The sequence below is a fragment of the Heptranchias perlo genome, unplaced genomic scaffold (genome assembly GCF_035084215.1).
Source record: "Heptranchias perlo isolate sHepPer1 unplaced genomic scaffold, sHepPer1.hap1 HAP1_SCAFFOLD_54, whole genome shotgun sequence".
In the NCBI taxonomy this organism is placed as follows: domain Eukaryota; kingdom Metazoa; phylum Chordata; class Chondrichthyes; order Hexanchiformes; family Hexanchidae; genus Heptranchias; species Heptranchias perlo.
In genome coordinates this window covers 6,284,379-6,309,334 of record NW_027139559.1, presented here as the reverse complement: position 1 = coordinate 6,309,334, position 24,956 = coordinate 6,284,379, and the positions used below count along the sequence as shown (strand labels likewise).

Sequence of the window (24,956 nt, the reverse complement as noted above, 5' to 3'; positions counted from 1 at the left end):
ATCAACAGAGAGACAGACAACGACACAAAGAGACAGAAGGAGCGACACACACACACAGACAGAGAGTGGGGCAGAGAGCGAGACAAAGAGAGAAAGAGACAGATTCTTTAGAGAGAAGGGGAGAGAGGCAGAGAGAAACAGAGAGGCTGTGCAGGTTGAGGAAACAAACCTGTAATGATCAACAGAAAAAGAGAGTGAGAGAAAGAGACAGACAGAGAAATAGCGATAGAGATAGAGGTGGATGGATAAAGAGAAAGAGACAGAGCAGGGAGTGGGCAGAGGGGATTCAATGAGAGTGAGAAAGACAAGGAGTGGTGGAGAGAGAGGGAGGCGGAGAGAGAGGGAGGCGGAGAGAGACAGAAAGAGAAAAATAGTGAGACACAGACAGAGAGACAGTGAGAGAGAAAGAGACAGTGACATGCACGGGCACAAAGCGAGACAGCATTTGACAGATTCAGAGAGAGACAGAGTGAGACAGAGAGATCAGCGAGGGTGACAGGGTTGAGACAGTGAAAGAGGGAAAGACAAAACGGAGAGACTGAGAAAAAGACAAAGTGAGAGTGATAGAGTTCATACAGAGAGTACAGACAGTGTGTGGAGGGAGAGAGAGAGCGACAAAATAGACAAAGAAAGACAAAGAGCAGGACAGAGAAAGCATTGAGCAGATGCACGAATGTGAATTTAAAATAAAGACACAGCGAGAAAGATAGGGAGAAATATAAATTGAAGGAGACAGAGGGGAGAGAGAGAAACAGAAAATAGGAGAGAGAAAGAGCGGCAAAATGGAAGGGTAAAGGGATAGTGGGACAGTGATAGATAGAGACAGAGACAAGCGGGTGAGACAGAGAGCACAGAAAGTGAAAAAGAGACGGAGGCAAGATGGAGATCGAGACGCACAAAGAGACATAGAAACAGAGATAGAGAGCAGAGAAAGAGAGACGGGACGCAGAGAGCGGGACAAAGAAATTGAAACAGTATGTGCGAGAAAAGCAGACAAAGAGGGACAGGGAGGTGGAAATGTAAAGAGAGAGAGACACCAGCAGACAGCGAGAGGGAGGCAGAGAGAGAGAGAGATAGACGGAGACAGAAAGAAAGAGAGGGGAAAGATAACGACAGGGACAGACTGATAGGGAGACAAGTACAGAGTGAGACAAGTACAGAGTGAAACAAGTACAGAGTGACACAAGTACAGAGTGACACAAGTGCAGAGTGATACAAGTACAGAGTGACAGACAGGGAGAGTGACAGACAGACAGAGAGAGTGACAGACAGACAGAGAGAGTGACAGACAGACAGAGAGAGTGACAGACAGAGTGAGAGACAGAGAGAGTGAGAGAGTTCTGTGTCTTTCTCTGTTTGAAAGGGATGTGCTGTCAGTCCCGGATCATTCGATGTCATGGAATCATAGAAAGGTTACAGCACGGAAGGAGGCCATTCGGCCCATCGTGTCCGCGCCAGCTCTCTGCAAGAGCAATGCAGCGAGTCCCACTCACTTGCCCTTTCCTCGCAGCCCTGTAAATGTTTCCTTTCAAGTCTGTATCCAATTCTCTTTTTTGAAAAAGGATGTAACGTTTGCAATTCTCCAGTCCTCTCTGGCACCACCCCCGTAACCACAGATGTTTGGAAGATTATGGCCAGTACCTCCCCAATTTCCGCCCGTACTTTGGAGCGGCGGAGGCGGCGGCGCGGACCGAGTGCAGCGGCGGTGGCGGCAGAAGGAGCGAAATAAAAGCCACGGCTTGACGGCCTACATTCATTGAGCAGCGGAGGCGGCGAGAGCGGAACTAGTGGAGCGGCGGAGGCGGAAGAGGGAGCGAAATAAATGCCCCGGCTTGAAGGCCTGCACGCAATGAGCAGCGGAGGGGGCGAAAGCCGAACTTGTGGAGCGGCAGAGGGAGCGAAATAAAAGCCCCGGCTTGAAGGCCTAGATTCATGAGGAGCGGAGGCGGCGAGAGCGGAACGAGTGGAGCGGCGTAGGCGCCATAGGAGCGAAATAAATGCCCCTGCTCGAAGTCCGAAACTCACTTGAGGCGGCAGGAGCTGGCCCAGTCAGTGAGACGAGAAAAGACCCCGCTTCCTGTCGCAGTCTAAATATCTACGGCGCATGCGCGGACCGGAGTTTCCGTTGCGGGCCTGCGTCTTGTGCCCATGCGCCGTTACCTGCCGACTGCGCGTGCGCAGTGTATGACTCACGCTGGCCCGAATCAGCCAAAAACAAGGAGTGACGTCACAGGACAGCAGGTGGGCGATTGGCTGGTAAGTTTTGCAGTTTTTTTTTACCTGGAAGTTAGGGAATTGGGTAAAATCAAATTAAAAGCTGGAAGCGTAAATCCGCTGTAAGTTTATTAATTTTAATAACTTAAATTAGTTTATTGACCAGGCTAATAAAACTGTAAATTAACAGGGATGCTCTGCTGCGTCTGCCAGAGTTGACCGATGCCGTCCACCAACTCTCCAGAGGGAATTTCCCCAGGGCTGGACGGGCTGACCGTGGAGTTCCTCAGGGCCTTTTGGGACGTCCTGGGGGGCGACTCCGCGCGGGTCCTGGGGGAAAGTCTGGCGACCGGGCAGATGCCCGTTTCGTGGCGCAGGGCAGTCGTCGACCTATTGCAAAGGAAGGGGGATCTCCGTCACCTTAAAAACTGGCGCCCGGTCTCCCTCCACAGCACGGATTATAAGTTCTTCACCAAGGCGATGTCTGCTCGCCTTGGCACCGTGCTGGCCCACATGAAACACCCCGACCAGTCCCGCACGGTCCCGGGCCGGAAGATCCACGATAACATCCACTTGGTCAGGGACCTGATCCACCATTCCCAGAGGGCTGGTCTGAGGCTCGCCTTCCTTTCCCTGGATAAGGAGAAGGCGTTCGACAGGGTGGTTCACGAGTACTTATTCGGGATCTGTGCGCTTTCGGGTTCAGGTCACATTTCGTCGCCCAGATCCGACTTCTATACGCCACCGCGGAGTGTCTGATAAAGGTTAACGAATCCTTGACGGCGTCCCTTCGTTTCGGGAGAGGAGTGCATCATGGATGCCCCATGTCCGGCCAATCATACACAGTCTGCGTGGAGCCTTTCCTGCTCCTCTTGCGGAAGAGGTTGTCGGGACTGGCTCTGCGCGAGCCGGGCATGGAGGTCATCCTTTCGGCTTACGCCGACGACGTGCTCCTCGTGGTCACTTGCGGACGATGCACGCGTGCCAAAAGGTGTACTCTGCAAATTCCTGCACCAGGATCAACTGGGAGAAATGTTCTGGACTCCTGGTGGGTCAATGGCGGGCGGACTCCCTGCTGGTGGAGCTACGGCCTTTTGCCTGGAGCACCACGCACCTCCGGTACCTGGGAGTCTATCTTAGCCCTGCCAAGGTAGCCTGTCTGGCGAACTGGCAAGAGCTAGAGGCCAAAGTCACCACTCGCTGAGCACGCTGGACAGGACTGCTCCGAGTGTTATCCTACAGGGGTCGAGTGCTGGTCATAAACCAGCTGGTGGCCGCCATGTCGTGGTACCGGTTGGTCACTTTGATCCCTCCTCCTGAGTTTGTCGCCAAGATTCAGGAGAAGCTCATCGACTTCATCTGGGCCAAAGGGATACACTGGGTCGCTGCTGCGGCCCTGAGTCTCCTGCTTCGGGAGGGCGGTCAGGGGCTGGTGTGCGTCCACACCCGGGTGGCGACTTTCTGCCTTCAGACCCTGCAGTGATACCTGTACATTGACGATTCTCCTAGATGGCGTGCGCTGGCGACGTATTTCTTCCACCGGCTGCACGGCCTGAATTACGACACGCAGCTCCTGTTTATCATGTTGCCGGGCGGCCGCACGTCATTGCAGGAGCTGCCTGTCTTTTACCAGGATCTGATCAGGGTCTGGAATATGGTTGCCTCCCGCCCGTGCTCTCGCCCGTCGGGGCTTGCGGCCGTCCTGCAGGAGCCGCTGCTCAGGAATCCGTTCCTCCACGGTGTCGGCTTCGGCCGCACGCGGCAAATGGAGCGCATGGCCCTGGCCGGTGAGTTAACCAGAGTCTGGGACGTCCTTGATGGCGAAGGGGCGGGCTGGATGGCGCCGGACATGCTGGCTGCCCGGATGTCCTCGTTGAGTGTCGGGGGCACGGCCGCCGTAATCCGGGCGTTGAAAGTGGCAGTCGAGCTATCCCGTCCGATCTGACCCCCGTCCGGACGGAATTCCTCATCGGCGTCAGGCCCCGAATCGTCCCTCTGGGGGCCGTGCCCCACAACTTGAGCCATCTCTCGGAAATTCCCTCCGTTCCATTTCGCTCTGCACGGAGGGATTTCCTCTACGGGCTGCTCCTGCACAGTCTCCACTTCCTCGCCCTCTTCTCTCGCCGGGACATGCCCTGGCGTACCATCCTGCCGTCCGGCAGAGGCGGGGGTCCCGAGTGAAAGGCTCTCTACTCGGGGATCCTCCCGTGTGCCATTGGGGATCTGGGGTGGAGAGTGTTGCACGGAGCAGTCATGTCCAATAAGCGGTTACGCCATTTCACGGACTCCCAGGCCGCCTGCACTTTCTACGGCCTGGACGAGTCTGCGTTTCATTTGTTCACTGCATGTGGGAGGCTGCAGCCCCTGTTTGATTAGTTAAGGGGGCTGCTTCTCAAGTTCTGGCTGCACTTGAGTCCCACACTCCTGATCTTTGGCCGCCCTGTGAGGTGGAGGGGGGCGGGCAGATCGGTGGGCGTCCTCTTGGGCCTGTTCCTGGGCCTGTCCAAGGTGGCTATCCACAGGTCCAGTTTGGGCGTGGCCCTTTGGGGCGGCCGCTCGGACTGTCTGCCTCTCTTCCGCGAAATTCTCCGCGACTGGGTGGCTCCGGAGATGGAGCTCGTGGTGTTTTACCGGAACGCTTGAGGCTTTCCGCGACCGGTGGGCACCGCAGGGACTGGAGGGCATCCTGGACCAGCATAATTACATTTTAATTTGACACTTGTTTTTGTTTCCTTTGGGTTTTCCTGCACATAATCACACCCTAAACCCTCCCCTCTTATAAAAGGGTGGCCTAAAAACACAAAAAAAGAAAAATATAGAAAGAGAAAAAAAAATAACAGGGAATGGAACAGATTGGCTGGTAGTTGGTGAGCGTTTCTTTTGGTATTGAGTATTTGTTTAAGTCTTAATTTATTTTTGTTATGTTTGGTAAACAATCAAATAAGTCAAGGTGTGTCAGGGCAGCTCACACCCGTCGAATGCACGGCCTGTGCTGTGTGGGAACTCCAGGGCGTTTCCCGTTTCCTGGACAACTGTCGGTGCAGGAAGTGACGTCAGCTGGAGGAGATTGAGCTCAGGATTTTAGAAATTGAGCAGCAGATGGCGTCACCACGCTGTAACCACGAGGCTGGGAGCTACGTGGATGGCACGTTTCAGGAAGAGGACTGCCCGCAGCTTAAGAAAGTGCAGGCTGAAAAGTACTGGGTGATCGCCAGACAGACAAGGAGGACCAGGCAGGTAGTGCAGAAATGCCCTGTGGGCATCTCACTCTCCAACCAGTGTTCAGTTCTGAATACTGGTGGTGGAGAGGGTTCCTCTGGGGAGTGCAGCCAGAGCCATGTCCACAGCACCATGGGAGACTCAGCTGTATAGGGGGAAGGGGTAGGAGAAAGGACAAGTGAGAAATACTGAGAGGGGATTCCATAGTTCGGGGAGCAGACAGGCGTTACTGCGGCTGTAAACGTGATTGCAGGATCGTATGTTGCCTCCCTTGTGCCAGGGTCATGGATGTCACTGAGCAGCTGCAGAACATTCTGGGCGGGAGGGGGTTATGGTGAAGAGCCAGATGTCGTGGTACATATCGGCACCACTGACATAGGTAGAAAGAGGGATGAGGTCCTGCAGACAGAGTTTAAGGAGTTAGGAAAGAGATTAACAAGCAGGATCTCAAGGGTACTGATCTCCGGATTACTCCCAGTGCCACACGCTAGTGAGTATAGAAATAGGAGGAGAGCAGATGAATGCGTGGGTGGAGAGATGGTGCAGGAGGGAGAACTTTAGTTTCCTGGAGCATTGGGACCGGTTCTGGGGGAGGTGGGACCTGTTCAAGCCGGATGGGATGCACCTCAATGGGGCTGGGTCCAATATCAATGCGGGGAGGATTGCTCGTGCTATTGGGGATGGAATGAACTAACTTGGCAGGGGGATAGTAAACTGGAGGCGATTCAGAAGGGAGAGTAACAAAGCTGGACGTGGAAGGCAAGAAAGTAGTAAGTGAAATTGGAAGGCAGCGGAAGCAAATAAGAACAAAATCGGAAATAATGTTAAAAAGGCAAAATTAAAGGCAATTTATTTGATAGTAAGCAACATTCGCAACAAGGTAGTTGAATTGACGGCACGAACAGAGATGCATGGGTAGGATCCAATTGCCATTGCAGAGGCGTGGCTGCAGGGTGACCAAGGCTGGGAACTGAATATTCAAGAATATTCGACATTTAGGATGGACAATCAAAAGGGAAAAGGAGGTGGGGTGGCGCTGTTAATAAAGGATGAGATCAGTCCAATAATGAGAAAGGTTCTTTGCTCAGAAGATCCAGATGTAGAATCAGTTTGGGTGGAGCTAAGAAACAGCAAGGAGCAGAAAATATTGGTGGGAGTTGTTTACAGGCCACCAAACAGTAGTCGTAATGCAGGGCACGGTATAAAGCAGGGCATTAGAAGAGCATGCAACAAGGGCAATACAGTCATCATCGGAGACTTTAATCTACATATAGATTGGGCAAACCAAATTAGCACTCATATTGTGAGGGACAAATTCCTAGAATGTAAAGGAGATGATTTTTTTAGATTACTATGATGTGGAGATGCCGGTGTTGGACTGAGGTGGACAAATGTAAGGAGTCTTACAACACGAGGTTATAGTCCAACAGCTTTATTTGAAATCACAAGCTTTCGGAGGCACCTGACGAAGGAGGAAGCCTCCGAATGCTTGTGATTTCAAATAAAGCTATTGGACTATAACGTGGTATTGTGCGACTCCTTACATTAGATTACTATGTTGAGGAACCAATTAGGGAACTGGCTATTTTAGATCTAGTATCGTGCAATGAGAATGGGTTAGTTAATAATCTTGTTGTAAATGAGCCCTTGGGGATGAGTGACCATACTATGATATAATTCCTCATTATTTTTGAAAGTAATGTAATTCAATCCGAAACTAGGGTCTTAAATCGAAATAATGAAACTGCAAAGGATTGAGACGCAAGATGGCTGTTGTTGGGTGGGGAACTACATTAAAAGGTACGACGGTAGAGAGGCAATGGCTAACATTTAAAGAATTAATACATAATTTTCAACGAATATATATTCACTTAAGGCACAAAAACCCAACAGGAAATGTGGTCCAACCGTGGCTAAAGAGAGAAATTAAAGTTAGTATTTAATCAAAGAAAGAGGCATATGAACTTGCCAGAAAAAGCAGTAAACCTGAGGATTGGGAACATTATAGAAGTCAGCAATGGAGAACCAAGAAATTGATAAAGAAAGGGAAAATAGAATATGAGGGTAAATTAGCGAGAAACATAAAAAACGGACTGTAAAATCTTCTATAGGTATGTAAAAAGGAAACGATTGGCGGAGGCAAACGTGGACCCGTTATAGACAGAGACGGGAGAATTTAAAATGGGGAATATGGAAATGGCAGAGAAATGAAATAAATGTTTGTGTCTGTCTTCACTGAAGAAGACACAAAAAACCTTCCAGACATACAAGTGAACCAAGGGTCTGGCGCAAATGAGCAACTGAAAGAAATTAGTAATATTAAAAAAATAGTATTAGAGAAATTATTGGGACTGAAAGTTGATAAATCCCAAGGACTTGATGATCTCTATCCTAGGGTTTTGAAAGAGGTGACCATAGAGATAGTGGAGACATTGGTTGTTATCTTCCAAAATTCTACAGATTCTGGAATGGTTCCTGCAGATTGGAGGGTAGCAAATGTAACCCTACAATTTAAGAAAGGAGAGAGGGAGGAAACAGGGAACTACAAGCGTGTTAGCCCGACATCAGTTGTAGGAAAAGTGCTAGAATCTATTACTAAGGATGTGATAACAGGACACTTAGTAAATAATAATAGGATTTGACAGTGTCAACATGGATTTATGAAAGGAAAAGCATGTTTGACAAGCCTATTGGAGTTCTTTGAGGATGTAACTAATAGAATAGATAAGGGAATCAGTGGATTGGTGTATTTGGATTTTCAGAAGGCTTTCGATAAGGTATCACACAGGAGGTTGGTGATCAAAGTTAGAGCACATGGAATTGGGGTAATATATTGGCATGGATTGAAAATTAGTAAACAGACAGAAAACAGAGAGTAGGAGTAAACGGGTCTTTCAGGTTGGCAGAATGTTACTAGTGGGGAACAGCGGGAATCGATACTTGGATATGAGAGGACCAAATGTAATATTTCCAAGTTTGCTGATGTCACAAAACTGGGTGGGAATGTGAATTGTGAGGAGGATGCAAAGAGGCTTCAGGGGGATATAGACAGGTTAGGTGAGTGGGCAGGAACATGACAGATTGAATATAATGTGGAAAATGTGAAGTTATCCAACTTTGGTAGGAAAAACAGAAATGTGGAGTATTTTTAAATGGTGAGAGGTTGGGAAATGTTGATGTTCAAAGGGACCTGGGTGTCCTTGTATATGAGTCACTGAAAGCAAACATGCAGGTGCAGCAAGCAATTAGTAATGAAAATATTATGTTGGCCTTTATCAGAGGAGAATTTGAGTACAAGAGTAAAAATATCTTAATGCAATTATATAGGGCCTTGGTGAGACCGCACCTGTAGTATTGTTTACAGTTTGGGTCTCCTTACCTCAGAAAGCTTATACTTGCCATAGATGGAATGCAACGAAGGTTCACCAGACTGATTCCTGGGATGCCGGGATTGTCGTATGAGAAGAGATTGAGTAGACCAGGCCTATATTCTATAGAGTTTCGAAGAATGAGAGGTGATCTAATTGAAACATGCAAAATCCTTACAGGGCTCAACGGGGTAGATGCAAGGAGGATGTTTCCCCCTGGCTGGGGAATCTAGAATCAGTGGTAACAGTCTCAGAATAAGGGGTCGGTCATTCAGGACTGAGATGAGGAGAAATTTCATCCTGGAGACCAATGGCCCTGAAACTGCTCAGAATTCTCTTCAATACAGTTTTTTTTAAAACTCGTCAGTGGCCTTATGGCCTAATGGATAAGGTGTCTAATCTTTGGTGCTGAATTGTGGTGTTATCAGACGATTGCTGATTCGAGTCCTGCTGTGGTGGTTTTATACAGTGGGTTTTGATATAGTTCAGAAGGCGATATTGTTTCCACAGTGAGGAAGGTCATTGAGGACACAAATTTAAACTAATTGACCGAAGAATCAGAGCGGGGAGATGATGTGGATTTTTTTTTTCTGCAGCGAGATGTTATGATCTGGAATACACAGCATAAAAGGGGGTGGACGCAGATTCAATGGTGACTTTTGAGAATAAATTTGATAAAATCATAAAGGGCAAAATTTGGCAGAGCTATGCGGAAAGAGGAGGGGAATGGGACTAATTGGATAGCTCTTTCAATGAAACGACACACGCACGATGGGCTGAATGGCCGCCTCCTGTGCTTCAAGGTTCAACGAACGCTGAGATGAAATATTCCCTGCCACATGGAGGTGGCACCTGTACTTAAAAAACAATCGCTCCCCCGAGAGGGGCTTTAGTGAAAAGCAACCAAGTTTGACCCTTCACATTTAACAGTAACTCTGGGAACATTAGTGATTACTTTATATTGAACTTTCCATTCTCCCTCCTCCCACCACCACAGATACTGACTGTCGCTGTATATTAATTATTTGGACTTAAATATAGGGGGCATGATTAAGAAGTTTGCAGATGATACAACAATCGGCCGTGTGGTTGATAGTGAGGAGGAAAGCTGTGGACTGCAGGAAGATATCAATGGACCGCTCAGCCGGGCAAAAAAGTGGCAAGTGGATCGGTGAGAGATGGATGACGGAGAGACGAATTGTTGAGAGACGGATTGGTGAGAGACGGATGGGGAGATATGAATGGGATGGGATGGGTGGGGAGAGATGAATTGGAGAGACGGATGGAGTTGAGACGGGTGTGGGTGAGATGTTTGGGGGAGAGCCAGATGGGGAATGGGGGATGGGGAGAGAAGATGAGGAGTGACAGATGGGGAGAGACGGACGAGGAAGGACGGATGGGAAAGACGGATGGAGAGAGACAGGTGGGCGAGAGATGGATAAAGGAGAGATGGATTGTGGAAAGATGGATGGGGAGAGATGTTGAGGAGAGGTGGATAGGGAGAGGCGGCTGAATAAGAGATAGATGGGGAGAGACAGATGGCGAGAGACGTAGGGTGAGAGGCGGGTGGAGAGAGATGGATGCGGAGAGATGGATGGAGAGAGACGAATGGGGAGAGAAGGATCGGAGGGACGGATGAGGGAGAGGCTTATTGGAAAGACCGATGGGGAAAGATGGATGGAGAGATGCAGATGGAATTGGACGGATTGAGGAGACGGATTGAGAGAGACGGAAGGGGGTGAGCAAGATGGAGAGAGACTGATGGGGGAGAGACGGATGGGGGAGAGACGGATGGGGGAGAGACGGATTGGGAGAGACGGATGGGGAGAGACGGATGGGGAAAGAAAGATGGAGAGAGGCAGTTGGGGAGAGAGGGATGGGGAGAGACGGATGGGGAGAGAGGGATTGTGGTGAGATCAATGGGGGAGATGCGGTTGGGGAGAGATGGAAGAGGAGAGGTAGATGGGGGAGATGTGGATGGGGAGAGATGGATTAGGTTGAGATGGATTGTGGGGAGATGGATGGGGACGACGGATGGAGAGAGACCGATGGGGAGACTATAAGCCCATAAGAGAAAGGAGCAGGAGTAGGCCATTCGTCCCCTCGAAGCTGCTCCGCCATTTAGTGAGATCATGGCTGATCTGATTTTTACCTCAACTCCACTTTCCCACCCTTTCCCCAGATCCTTTGACTCCCTTGCTGATCAAAAATTTGTCGAACTCAGCCTTGAATGTATTCAATGACTCAGCCTCCACAGCTTTTATGGGTAAAGAATTCCAAACATTCCCGACCCTCTGGGAGAAGAAATTCCTCCTCATTTCCGTCTTAAACGGGCGACCCCTTATCCTGAAATTATGCCCCTAGTTTTAGATACCCCATGAGGGGTAACTTCTTCTCAGCATCTACCCAATCGAGTCCCCTCAGAATCTTGTATGTTTCAATAAGACCTTCTCTCATTCTTCTAAACACCAATGATTATGGACCCAAGTTGTTCAAGCTTTCCTCATAAGACAACCGTTCCATGCTCAGAATCAATCGAGTGAAACTTCTCTGAACTGCCTCCAATGCAAGTATGTCCTACCTTAAATAAGGGCACCAGAACTGTACGCAGTGCTCCAGGTGTGGTCTCACCAACATCCTGTACAGTTGTAGCATGACTTCCCTGATTTTATACTCCATGCCCCGAGAAATAAAGGCCAATATTCCGTTCGCCTTCCGGATTATCTGCTGCACCTGTATGTTGATATTTTGTGTTTCATGTACGAGGACACATAGATCCCTCTGTAAAAAATATTTTGTAATATTTCTCCATTCAAATAATATTTAGATTTTTTATTTTTCCTCCCAAAGTGGATGACTTCACATTTTCCCACTTTATATTCCATCTGCCATTTTTTGCCAATTTGCTTAAGCAATCAATATCCCTTTGCAGACACTTTGTGACCTTATCGCAACTTGCTTTTCCACCAATCTTTGTATCATCAGCAAATTTGGCCACAAGACATTCTGTTCCTTCATCCAAGTCATTTATATATATTGTAAATATCACTGATCCCTGCGGCACCCCACAAGTTACAGATTGCCATTTTGAAAATAACACTTTTATCCCGACTCTTTGTTTTCTGTTATTTGGCTAATCCTCGATCCATGCCAATATATTACCCCCAACATCATGAGCTCTTATCTTGTGCAGAGTGACGGACGCGGGGCAGACGGATGGGTGACAGACGGATGGGCTAGAGACAGATGGCGTGAGAGGGTACGGAGGAGATGGACCAGAATGGAATCAGTGATCAGGGACTTCAGTTACGTGGAGAGACTGGAGAAGCTGGGGTTGTTCTCCTTGGAGCAGAGAAATATTTAATAGAGATGTCCAAAATATGAGGGGTTTTGATAGAGTAAATGTTGAGCAACTACGAACACTCGTCGGAGGATTAGTAACCAGAGGACACAGGTTTAAGATAATTGGCAAAAGAACCAGAGGAGAGATGAGGAGACATTTTTTTACACAGTGAGTTATGATGAGCTGGATTGCACTTCCTGAAAGGGTGGTTTAAGCAAATTCAATAGTAACTTTTAAAAGGGAATTGGACACATACTTGATGGGGGAAAATTGCAGGGCTAAGAGGAAAGAGTTGTGGAGTGTGATTAATTGCTTAGTTCTTTCAAAAATCCTGCACAGGCACGATGGGCCGAGTGGCCTGTGCTGTCTGGTTCTATGATCCCATTATCCTCTCTGATTCTTTTTTTTTACCTGTGCACTAACTATTAGTGTCACGTGTAACTGGACACCCAAATCCCTTTCCTCTTCCACAATTCTTAATCTCTTGCAATTAAGAAAATGTTCCTATTTCTATTTCTTGTGGATATGGATCACCTTAAACTTCACCACATTAAATTTCATCGAACAAAGTTATGCCCATTCAATTAGCCCGTCTACTTCATTTTGTATTTCCTCTCATCTACATTAATTACTGCGCCTTGTCATCTACAAATTTCGATGTACAACTCTATCGTCCTTCATCCAAGTCATTGATGTAGATGGTGAAAAGCTGCGGCTCCAGTACAAAACCCTGGGGAACATCACTTCTCACATCCCGTCAATCACAGTGCAGTCCCATTATCCCTACTCTCTGTCTCTTACCACGCAATAGTTTCCAACTCATGTCACAACTATTGGCTTTTTTAATGGACTGGCATGATTCAGAATCTTCGATACAATATGCGAGAGACTGTCTCTGGCTTTCTCCTCCTGCGAGCCTTGAAGTGGGAGCGTCACCGTATGTTCGAATTTGTGCTTCTCAAACTACAGTTACTTAAATTAATTTAAGCACTGCTTTGCTGTTGGAAACAGAACTGGCCCCTTTCGAGTACAGAAGCCTTTGATTTAAGTTTAGCGAAGTGCAGAGATATTTGGCAACTGAGCCCGAAGCTCCAGAATGGAAGTTGGTTGGATCACTGTTGGATCAGTGCGTAACTTCAGAAGCCGGTTAATTAATGATGGACGAGTCTCCATCTTTTGCCTCTGATGAAAGCTGATTTTATCCAGTGTGTTTCTGAGCGACACAGAGCGGGACGGCCCAGGATCTATCGTTGGCCTGTGATGTTGGCTGATTTTATCCAGTGTGTTCCTGAGCCACACAGAGCGGGACGGCGAAGGATTCATCCTTGTCCGCTGATTTTAGCTGATTTTATCCAGTGTGTTACTGAACCACACAGAGCGGGACGGCCCAGGATCCATCCTTGTCCCCTGATTTTAGCTGATTTTATCCAGTGTGTTACTGAACCACACAGAGCGGGAGGGCCCAGGGTCCATCCTTGGCCGCTGATGTTCGCTGATTTTACCCTGTGTGTTACTGAACCCCACAGAGCGGGCCGGCCCAGGGTCTATCCTTGGCTTCTGATGTTAGGTGATTTTATCATGTGTGTTCCTGAGCCACACAGAGTGGGACGGCCCAGGATCCATCCTTGGCCTCATTGAGCCCAGCTGTGATGCTCCATACATGGTAAAATACCCTGCCAATACTCACCATCTGGCCCCGCAACGAAGAACAAGGCTCTTGTATCAGAACACGAGCTGTGCCCGTGAAACCAGTACCGCAGTGAGAGTCAGCAGCGATTCGAACCTGTGTAACAGTGCACATAAAAGTTAAATAATGTTTACACAGGGAGGGACACGAGGAGCAAAGGTGAATTAGATACCTGCAGGGAATCGATAGTCGGAGCAATTTAGATACAGTCGCAATGAGCAACCAACGTTGTTTTATGGGTGTCAGGCGTGATCACAGGACGAAAGAGTGATTGGTTGTTCTGGGACGCCCCCAAAGCATCATTCAACGAAGCCATCGACATGCTGAGGGCGCGGGGGACACAGAGCCGGTAGGATTCAGGCTGCAGGTCATTCTGTATTTTCAGGGATCACGGGACCTGTTCTCAAAATTTTGTGAGCTTGTATTTCTGAGCTTTCAATCGCAAACATGATACCTGGGTGTAATTGCAAGATTCACAGCACAAGATCGAAGCTGGACTGAAAGAGTTTTGGGGAAGTGACAGATATCAAGAAGTGTGGGCTTTACTCTGTACCTGTGCTGTATCTGCCCTGGGAGGGTTTGATGGGACAGTGTAGAGGAAGCTTTACTCTGTATCTAACACGTGCTCCATGTGCCCCGGGAGTGTTTCATAGGACGGTGCAGATGGGACTTTATTCTTTATCTACCCTGTGCTGTATCTCCCCTTGGAGTGTTTGATGGCACAGCGCAGAAGGAGCTTTACTCTGCATCTAACCCGTGCTGTGCCTGCCCCAGGAGTGTTTAATGGGGCTGTTTAGAGGGAGCTTTACTCTGTATCTAACCCTGTACCTGCCCCGGGAGTGTTTAATGGGGCTGTGTAGAGGGAGCTTTACTCTGTATCGCCCTTAGTTTTATTTTGTTTATTTTGCTCAACTATATTCTTGTTTGAATTCAGTAATTTTCCTGATTAATTGTGTACATTGGCCATTCATATTCTGATGCCCTTGTTTTGCAGATGAATCTCAGGAAGCTAAAATACTACCTGCTCCTGCTCTGCTCTCTATCTGCTCTACTCATTCCGGTTTACATTTTGATAATTAGAGTATATCATTCCCAACGTATCATTCAGAAGGATGCAGAATCCACCTCAGGCCAACTGCATGGTTTCCTGGCGATTCCTGACTCCCGGTGCGACACCGACCCTCCATTTTTGTGCACACTGGTGACCACGAGACATGAGCAGCTGGAGGAACGGGCCGCCATCCGGGAGACCTGGGGCAAAGACAGACGGATTGGGGAGAGACGGATTTGTACATATTTCCTCCTGGGTTACGATGGTGCCCACCAGTCAGATATCGAGAGAGAAAATCACCTCCACAAGGACATAATTCAGAGCAATTTCACCGACACCTATTACAACCTGACGATCAAAGTGTTAATGGGAATGGAATGGGTTCATCGATTCTGCTCTTCAGCAGTTTTCATCATGAAGACAGACTCAGACATGTTTGTGAATACCAATTACCTGACCCAGCTCCTGTCGGTGAAGAATACGCACAATTTCTTCAGTGGAGTTGTCTTCTATAATTGGGGCCCAATAAGGGATAAAAATAGCAAATTTTATGTTAGTGAGGAGGAATATCCTCATTCAAAGTATCCGACATTTTGCTCTGGGACAGGTTATGTCTTTTCCGGTGACTTGGCGGGAGCGATCTGGAATATTTCGAGGGATGTTCCTTTCCTCAAACTGGAAGATGTTTTCGTTGGGTTGTACCTGGCCAAACTTCAAGTCTCCCAGGTCAGCCTGAGTTCCAGGGAAGTCTTCTCCACTGGCAAGGTTCCATTTTCAGTGTGCAGATTTCGGAGCATAGTGACCTCACACTGGGTTAGACCTTTTGAGAACCGTCTCTATTGGAAAGAACTGGAAGACTCAACAGATGCAGGATGTTCTTAGAATTGTAGAGTCATGGAATCAGACAGCACAGAAGGAGGCCAATCGGTCCATCTTGCCTGCACGTAGAATGAAGATGATGATGTGGAACGTTTCCCTCGGGTGTTCGAGCTGCTGGTCAATCACCATCAGTGGGACAGAGAGAGGGGGTCGAGTTGCCCTGTGCCATCATTAAGCGGCCCAGCACCTCTGGCCGACTGCTAGTGCCATTCTGGGAAACATGGTGAGCTGTGAATACCCTAGTCGAGAACTCTATGTACGCCCTTTTATTCAAGACTCTGTAAACTTTTATTCACTCTGAATCTCATTCTCCCAGTATATTTTTCTATTGATGGATTTCCCTTACTCCATCTCTGTCTTTCTCTGCTACTCTCTCTATCTCTATCAGTGCTCCTTTCACCACTCACGGACTCCTTGTGTCACTCTGCTGCTCTCACCATTCACAAATTCACTATGTCTCTGTGCTGCTCTCACCATTCACAGACTCCCTGTGTTTCTCTCCTTCCCTCACTATTCACAGACTCCCTGTGTCTCTCTGTTCCTTTCATCATTCACAGACACCCAGTGTTGCTCTCCCCCTCACCATTCATAGATTCCCTATGTCTCTCTGCTTCTTTCTCCATTCACAGCTTAACTGTCTCTCTCTGCTCCTGTCAACACACTCAGACTGAATGTGTCTCTTCTCCTCTCACACCGACAGATTCCCCGTGTCTCTCTGCACCTCTCCCCATTCACAGACTCCCCTTTTCTCTCTGCTGCTCTCACCATTCACTGACTCCGTGACTCTCTCCTCCTCTCACCAATCACAGACTCCCTGCGTCTCCCTGCCCTTCTGCACATTCGCAGACTTCCTGTATCTCTCTGAACCTCTCCCAACTCGCATATTCCCCTTGCCTCTCTGCTCCTCTCATCACTAACAGACTCTCTGTGTCTCTCTGCTCCACCCACAATTCATAGACATCTCTCCCTTTCCCTCTCAACTTCCACTTCCCTTGTTTTCGTTTTCATTTTCTCTCTCAGTCTGTGTCACTTCCTTTCTCTCCTTACTTGTACCGATATTAAACAAATGTGCCCCTTAAGCCGACATAATTATGGGGTAGATCTTCAAATTGAGGTTTCATGATCACCCTGTAGCACGATCACAGAATCTGTAAGGTTCCTGATTAAGGGACCGTCATCGCGTGTTACTTTTGGGGATAATATCGCCGCAGTTATTAATAGGAATTTAATCCTTCCTCTTCTGAGGTCTCCGTCCACTGGGAGCGGTTCTGTCCGATAATGGGTTGTTGTGTTTAATTAAAGCCTGTCTGCTTTACTCAAGCGTGTCCAGTGATCCATCAAGTTCACGGGTAACTAACATTGCAACAGCAAAAGAGCTCAGGGTTAATGAGAAGTTAAACAGGTCGAAATTACAGTGAGAATATAGCAGAGTGATTCGTCTCACAGGACCAGAGGGGCACTTGGACCCCAAACATCTACCGAGGCTTGAAATTACAGTAAGAATATTGCAGAGTGATTCCCCTCACAGGACCAGAGGGGCACTTGGACCCCAACCATCTACCGAGGCTTGAAATTACAGTGAGAATACGGCAGAGTGATTCCCCTCACAGGACCAGAGGGGCACTTGGACCCCAACCATCTACCGAGGCTTGAAATTACAGTGAGAATACGGCAGAGTGATTCCCCTCACAGGACCAGAGGGGCACTTGGACCCCAACCATCTACCGAGGCTTGAAATTACAGTGAGAATATGGGAGGGTGATTCCTCTCACAGGACCAGAGGGGCACTTGGGCTCGAACCATCGGTAACTCAGCACGGTCCGAGGAAGTTACCTGGGCCCTTCCTGAACTGTGCTCGGCTCAGTATCACGCGGGGTGAGATCAACATCAGCAGAGGCCGGGAGTGGTATCTCGGGCGTTCACCACACGGACTGCAACGGTTCAAGAAGGCGGCTCACTCCCACCTTCTCAAGGGCAATTACGGATGGGCATAAATGGTGGCCTTGCCAGCGACGCCCACAACCCATGAAAGAATCATAAAAGAAAAATTGTGTGCGGCCAATATCACACTGGACTCACATCCACCAGCTCAGCGCAGCTCGGGTAGAGAAGCTGTGGTTAAGCTGCTGTATATAACTTTGTTCGTTTTATCTTTCAAGCATTTTAAAGGTTTCACCGATTTCCCACCGGATTGTTAAAGTAATCGAGGGCACTTTGCGCAGGTCGCACCATTCCCCTTGTATTATTCCTGGATCGTGTGGATCGACACCAGAACCGCCCTCATCGTTTGAGAAAAGGGAGAATTTTGTTGCACCGTACAAGGTTCACAACCGGATAAAGATCAAACGGACTTATTCATGTGCAGAGCAATTCACAGAAGGGCGCAGTGTGAGTGAGATGTGAAACCACATTAAACAGAGTTCACAACAGGCTAAATAACTAAACGGGGTTTATTCATGTACAGGGTAACTGACAGAAGGGAGCATTGAAACCCCGTCAAACACATTAGCTGGAGATCGTTCACAGAGGGTTAATCAGACAGACCAGAGCGGGCAGATCCTTTGCAGGAGTTGAGATGAAAGTAATATTATTTTTACAGAGGGAGATAGCATTCCAATTCCCCGTCACGACAACAGATTCCAGATGATGTAGGACTGAGGTGAGTTTACTTCGACGGAAATAAATTCCTTCTTTACTCCTTTTACCTGACATGAGTTAACGAGTAATGGTTGGCAGTTCCTTAATGTATGCCCGAGGTTCCTCTGGACCCTAACGTCAGTTATCTTTTACTTGTTGTGTCCAACCCGTACTCATGATCTTTACAAGCTGAATACACCATCAAAGAACAATCTACAAGGAAACGAGCTGACAATTCTCCATCATCCGAAAGGTAACCCAGAAGTGTGTTTGTGCCGCATCTACACTAAACTGCTCTGCACTTCATACAATTCAAAAGTTAATGTATTCGGGGTATTGCAGTAAACAAACACACAAATTGGCAGCAAGCAAACGGGCTGCAATTCAACCCATGTGCAACGTTTATTCCAGGCGTGATTATTAAAATTACGAGCAACGAAAGGAGACTGGAAAGAAGAACGGAGAATCAGCAATCAATACTTAATTTTACTGGGATGGAAAGAGTTATACCCCTGAAACAACAAAGCTCACACGGCCGCTAGCTCCATATTTCCAGTCGGATGCCTGTCTGAAAGAACATGCAGCCTGACAGAGTGCAAAATCCACCCAGATCACACGTGTCCAATAAGAACCATCAATGAGAGAAGGGAAAATGGCCCCGCTCAGCCTGGACCCCGGGATCTCTAGTTGATCAAACAATTAATCCACAGATCTGGGTATCATTGTATTCATTACAGCGACTGATGTCAGTGTTGACCAGCTGTCTGGTACTGTTTCCTGATGTTTCAGGCATTTTACTGACAGGAAACCTCTTCTCCCCGTTCATTTCACTTGTGTATTTCTGAGTTAGAGGATGTGAATCTCGGTGGCTGGCTGGGGTCAAAGTGCCGCCCTGGTCCTGTGAGAGGGATCATCCTGAAATATTATGTGTTCGTGCTGCAGGGTTAGAATGAAACCTCAGTTTCAAGAGCTATCCCATAATTATGTCAGCTAAAGGTGTCCATTTATTTAAGGAGAGGAGAGAAAGGTAGAGACACTAACTGAGAGAGAAAATGAAATGGAAGAAGGGACGTGAAAGTTGAGAGGCAAAAGCAGAGCTCGAGAATGACATGTGCTCTGAGAATGAATATTGGAGAGACAAGGACACAACAAATGTATTCAGAGAGACACAGTGAGTCCGTGAGTGGTGAGAGGAGCAAAGTGAGGCAGGGACATTGTGAGTGGTGAGAGGAGCAGAGAAACACAGGGAGTTTGTGAGTGGGGACAGGAGCAGAAAGGCAAAGAGATGCTTTGAATGGCGAGAGGAGCAGAGAGACACACTGAATCTGTGAGTGATAAGGGTCACAGGGAGTCCGTGAGTGGTGCGAGAAGCAGAGAGTCAGAGGGAGCATGTGAATGGTGAGAGGAGCAGAGAGACACGAGGAATATGTGAATCGTGAAAGGAGCAGAGAGACACATGGAGCCTGTGAGTTGTGAGAGGAGGAGGAAGACACAGGGAGTCTGTGAGTGCTGAGAGGTTCAGAGAGACACGGGGAGTCGGTAAGTGGTGAGACGAGCAGAGAGACACAGTTCATAAGACCATAAGAGATAGGAACAGGAGTAGGCCATTTGGCCCCTCGAGCCTGCTCCGCCATTTAATGAGATCATGGATGATCTGATGTTTACCTCAACTCAATTTTCCCTCCCTTTCCCAATATCCGTTGACTCCCTTGCTGATCAAAAATGTGTCTCACTCAGCCTTGAATGTATTCACGGACTCAGCCTCCAATTTTTGGGGTAGAGAATTCCAAAGATTCACGACCCTCTGGGAGAAGAAATTTCTCCTCATTTCCGCCATAAACGGGCGACCTCTTACTCTGAGGACATGCCCCCTAGTTTTAGATTCCCCTATGAGGAGTAACAACCTCTCAGCATCCACCCAATCGAGTCCCTTCAGAACCTTATATGTTTCAATAAGACCTCCTCTCATTCTTGTAAACTCCAATGACTATACAGCCAACCTGTTCAATGTTTGCTCATAAGACAATCTTTCCATACCTGGAATCAACCTCGTGAACCTGAACTGCCTCCAATGCAAGTATACACTTCCTTAATTAAGGACACCAGAACTGTCCGCAGTACTCCAGGTGTGGTCTCACCAGCACCCTGTAAATTTGTCGCATGACTTCACTGTTTTTTTGCGCCATCTCCCTAGAAATAACATTCCATTTGCCTTCCAGAATAACTGGTGCACCTGTATGTTGACTTTTTGTGTTTCATGTACGAGGACACCCAGATCCTTCTGCACCGCAGCATTTTATAGTATTTCTCCAAGTAGCTTCTCTCGCCACTTAAAGACTCCCTGACTCGCTCTCCTCCTCTCACCATTCACACACACCCTGTGTCTCTCTCCTTCTCTCGTCATTTAAAGACTCCTTTTAGCCCTCGACTCGTCTCAACATTCACAGGCTCCTTGTGTCTCACTGCTCCTCTATCCTTTTCACGGTCTTTCCTGTGTGCGACTGCTGCAATCACCACTCACTGTCCCTCAATATTTCTCTGCTCTTCTCAGATCATGGCTGATCTGATTTTTACCACAACTCCACTTTCCCGCCTTTTTCCCATACCCTTTGACTCCCTTGCTGATCAAAAATGTGTCTAACTCAGCCTGTAATGTATTCAATGACTCAGCCTCCACAGCTATTTTGGGGAAATGATTCACGACCCTCTGGGAGAAGAAGTTCCCCCTCAATTCCGCCTTTAACGGGCGAACCCATATTCTGACAATATGCCCCTGAGTTTTGGATTCCCCCATGAGGGGTAACATCCTCTCAACATCTACCTTATCGACTCTCCTCAGAATCGTTTATGTTTCAATAAGATCTGCTCTCATTTGTCTAAACTGCAAAGAGTATAGACTCATTCTATTCAACCTTCCCTCTTAAGACAAACCTTCGGTATCCGGAATCAACCTAGTGAACCTTCTATGAACTGCCTCCAATGCAAGTACATCCTTCCTTCAATAAAGGCACAAGAACTGTACGCAGTGCTCTACGTGTGGTCTCATCAGCACCCTGTAACGTTGTAGCATGACTTATCTGCTATCATTCTCCATCCCCCGAGAAATGAAGGCAATATTCTATTCACCTTCCAGATTACCTGTTGGCTTTTTAAGTTTCATGTACGAGGACACCATGATCCCTTTGTACAGCAGCATTTTGTAGTATTTCTCGAACTAAATAATATTTTGCTGTTTTATTTTTCCTTCCAAAGTGGATGACTTCACATTTTACCACATTATATTCCACAGGGTGTCTGTGAGTAGTGAGAAGAGCAGATAGTCACATGAAATATTGTGAAAGGATGTAGGAGCAGAGAAACACTGAGAGAATGTGATTGGTCCAGAGGAGCACAGGTAAACATGGAGAGAGAAACAGAGAAAGGCAGAGATGGAGGAAGGCCAATCCAGTGAGAGACAAACGTTCTGGGAGAATGCGATTCAGATGCCGGGGGTGCTGATCGGCTTTATTGATGGCACAGGCGAACTTGTGCTTTGGATATTCCTCCTCACTAACGTAAAATTTGCTATTTTTATTCCTTATTGGGCCCCAATTATTAAACACAACTCCACTGAAAAAATTGTGTGGATTCTTCACCGACAGGAGCTTGGTCAGGTAATTGTTTTTCACAAACATGTCTGAGTCTGTCTTCATGACGGAAACCGCTGAAGAGCAGAAACGGTGAACCCATTCCATGCTCATTAACACTTTGATCGTCAGGTCGTAATAGGTGTCGGTGAAATTGCTCTGAATTATGTCCTTGTGGAGGTGATTTTCTCTCTCGATATCTGACTGGTGAGCACCATCGTAACCCAGGAGGAAATATGTACAAATCCGTCTCTCCCCAATCAGTCTCTCTTTGCCCCAGGTCTCCCGGATGTCAGCCCGTTCCTCCAGCTGCTCATGTCTCGTGGTCACCAGTATGTTCAAAAATGGAGGGTCGGTGTCGCACCGGGAGTCAGGAATCGCCAGGAAACCATTGAGTTGGCCTGAGGTGAAATCTACATCCTTCCGAACGATCCATTGGGAATGATGTACTCCTTTCCAAACCAGAATGAGTCGAACAGAAAGAGAGCTGAACAGGTGGCATCTTGCCTTCCTGGGACTCATCTGTAAGAAGGGCATCAGAATCATATAATCAGAGAAATTTAGGGCACAGAATGAGACCATTCGGCCCATCCTCTCTGTGCCGGCCGAAAAAGAGCGATCCAGCCGAATCCCACCGTCCAGCACTTGATCCGTAGCATTGCAGATTATGAGACTTCCAGGGCATATACAAGTGATTTTTAAATATGATAAGTTATTCTGCCTCTTCCACCCTTTCAGGCAGTGAGTTCCGTACCCCAACCACCATCTTGGTCAAAAAAATTCTCCTCAACTCCCCTCTCATCCTTCTACCAATTACTTTAAAACTTTGCCCATTTTTTTTGATATCTCTGCTCAGGGAGATAGGTCCTCCCTCTCCAAACTATCTATGTCCCTTATAACTTTATACACCTCAATTAAATCTCTCACCACTTGCCGCAGGCTCAGTCTGGCAGCTATGTCCTCAAGACTCGTTCAGTAATTGTGCTACCGAGCCAACCTTGGTGATTGATATTGAAGTCCCCCACCCAGAGTACATTATGTGCCCTTGCTACCCTCAATACTTGCTCCAAGTGGTGCTCAACATGGAGGAGTACTGATTCATCAGCCAATGGACAGCGGTCGGTGGCAATCAGCAGGAGGTTTCCTTGCCTTTTTTTGACCTGACGCCATGATACTTCCTGGGGTCCACAGTCATTGTTGAGAACTCCCAGGGCCTCTCCCTCCTGAATGTATTCCATTGTGCCCCCACCTCCGGTGGATCTATTTGGCCAGTTGGACATGACATACCCAGGGACGGTGATGGAATAGTCCGGGACGTTGGATGATAGGTATTATTCTGTGAGTATGGCTTTGTTAGGTTGTTGCTGGAAGAGTCAGTGGAAAATCTCTCCCAATTTTTGGCACAACCACCCAGATGTTAGTGAGGAAGATTTTGCCGTGTTGACTGGGCTTGGTTTTTTGACTTTGCCGTGTCTGGTGCCCAGTGGTCCGATGCCGGGTGATCCATCCGGTTTTAAACTTATTATGACTTTTTTAAGCGGTTTTGTACAACTTAGTAGCTTTCTAAGCCATTTCAGGTGGCGATTAAGATTCAACCACATTGCTGTGCGTCTGAAGTCACTTATAGGCCAGACCAGGTGACGAGGCAGATTTCTTTTCATAAAGGACATTAGTGAACCTGATGAATTTTTGTGACAGTGCGGTAGTTTCATGGTCACCATTACTGATACTTGCTTTTTATTCCAGATTTTATTTAATTAGCTGAATTTAAATTCCCCAGCTACCATGGCAGGAGTTGAATTCATGTCGCCAGATCATTACCCTAGGCCTCTCGATTACTAGTCCAGTAACATAATCACTGTTCTACCGTAACCATATCCTGCGTTATTTGCATTTATGCACATGCACTCTAAACCCATCTTAGACTCCTGTAATAAATCCGACCCTGACACCTTGTGGATGGTGAAGAGTTCTTTATTGAGGTGATCAAACCAAGCACAAAATAAAATAATTACAACGCTCACGCCATAATTATAGGAACGGAAAAAAATGACTCCATTCGCTTCTGAGTAGAGATGCTCGACCTGCTCGGGTGTTTCCTTCTTCTTTGAATCTTCTTCCTCTCCGACTGACCCCTTACAATCACCTGTACTTACACTGGTCTTATATTCGGTACCAGCCCGACCCTTGCACCCGGAGCCTCGAAAGGTGACGTCGTTTTTCGAACATAACAAGTCCATGAAAGATGAGGTTGATTGGTTATTGTCAGATCGATGAGTGGGAGATTTGAGGGCCTTAGCTCAACAGGCTAAATTCTTTACCGCGGTGACTAAGGTACGATTGGTCGACGATGAATAGTTGATCTCTACTACGAAGCATTATCACGAAATTCCTTTACAAACATTGCCTAAATCTACAGCACAGAATTTTAGTTTTTACATTTTCATTGCCAGCAGCTTAGTAAAATGATGTACGCATCGTATTTTCATGGGCTCTTGCTCAAACATACCCTTACCTGTCCATTCTTGCACTGCCTCACATTTGCCATCTGCTTGATCCATCCTATTTCTGAACTACCCTTTACTCGAGTGCTGTTTGTCTCTCCTAGTCCTCTGTAAACCTTGTTTCTCGTCTCCATTGTTTCATCCTGGTGCCCATTCACTTGTCAATTTCCCCACGGCTCTCGTTAACCACCCCACGAGGACATTGATCCCAGCTCTGTTGAGGTGCAACCCATATATGTTGACCAGATTCCTTCTGCCCGAGAACTGGTCCCAATGCTCTTGGAATCTGAAGCCTTCCCTCCTGCACCGTTTCTCTAGCCACGCGTTTACCTCTCTGATCCTGCTTTCTCTGCCTGTTCCCTGCATCGATTCCGGTGTTAAATGTCTGTTCACTGTACCGAGTCGTGTATTAAATGTCTGTTCACTGT

At 47.5% G+C, this 24,956-nt stretch overlaps 2 protein-coding genes across 2 annotated transcripts; one reads left to right on the top strand and one right to left on the bottom strand.

The window, feature by feature from the left end:
- Window positions 1–2,047: 2,047 nt before the first annotated feature.
- On the top strand, window positions 2,048–17,076 carry LOC137315216 (beta-1,3-galactosyltransferase 5-like). The gene is made up of 2 exons (XM_067980091.1): window positions 2,048–2,256; window positions 14,826–17,076. Exons 1-2 carry the CDS (start codon window positions 2,149–2,151, stop codon window positions 15,762–15,764), a joined length of 1,047 nt encoding a protein of 348 aa, XP_067836192.1. The 5' UTR covers window positions 2,048–2,148; the 3' UTR covers window positions 15,765–17,076.
- Window positions 17,077–18,824: 1,748 nt separating this feature from the next.
- On the bottom strand, window positions 18,825–24,662 carry LOC137315201 (beta-1,3-galactosyltransferase 5-like). Its single transcript, XM_067980079.1, has 3 exons — window positions 24,540–24,662; window positions 21,859–22,546; window positions 18,825–18,844 (listed from the first exon to the last, which is right to left on the bottom strand). The coding sequence occupies exons 1-3, from the start codon at window positions 24,660–24,662 to the stop codon at window positions 18,825–18,827; spliced, it is 831 nt and encodes a 276-aa protein (XP_067836180.1).
- Window positions 24,663–24,956: the final 294 nt, after the last annotated feature.

Coding starts and splice junctions, on each gene's coding strand:
- LOC137315201 (XM_067980079.1), bottom strand. CDS start 24,662: ATGGAGACGAGAAACAAGGTTTACAGAGGACTAGGAGAGACAAACAGC. Junction 22,547..24,539: donor GGCAGTGCAAGAATGGACAG/GTAAGGGTATGT, acceptor CCCTTCTTACAG/ATGAGTCCCAGGAAGGCAAG. Junction 18,845..21,858: donor GAATCGCATTCTCCCAGAAC/GTTTGTCTCTCA, acceptor TCTTCTTTCCAG/TCTCCTTTCGTTGCTCGTAA.
- LOC137315216 (XM_067980091.1), top strand. CDS start 2,149: ATGCGCCGTTACCTGCCGACTGCGCGTGCGCAGTGTATGACTCACGCT. Junction 2,257..14,825: donor AGCAGGTGGGCGATTGGCTG/GTAAGTTTTGCA, acceptor CTTGTTTTGCAG/ATGAATCTCAGGAAGCTAAA.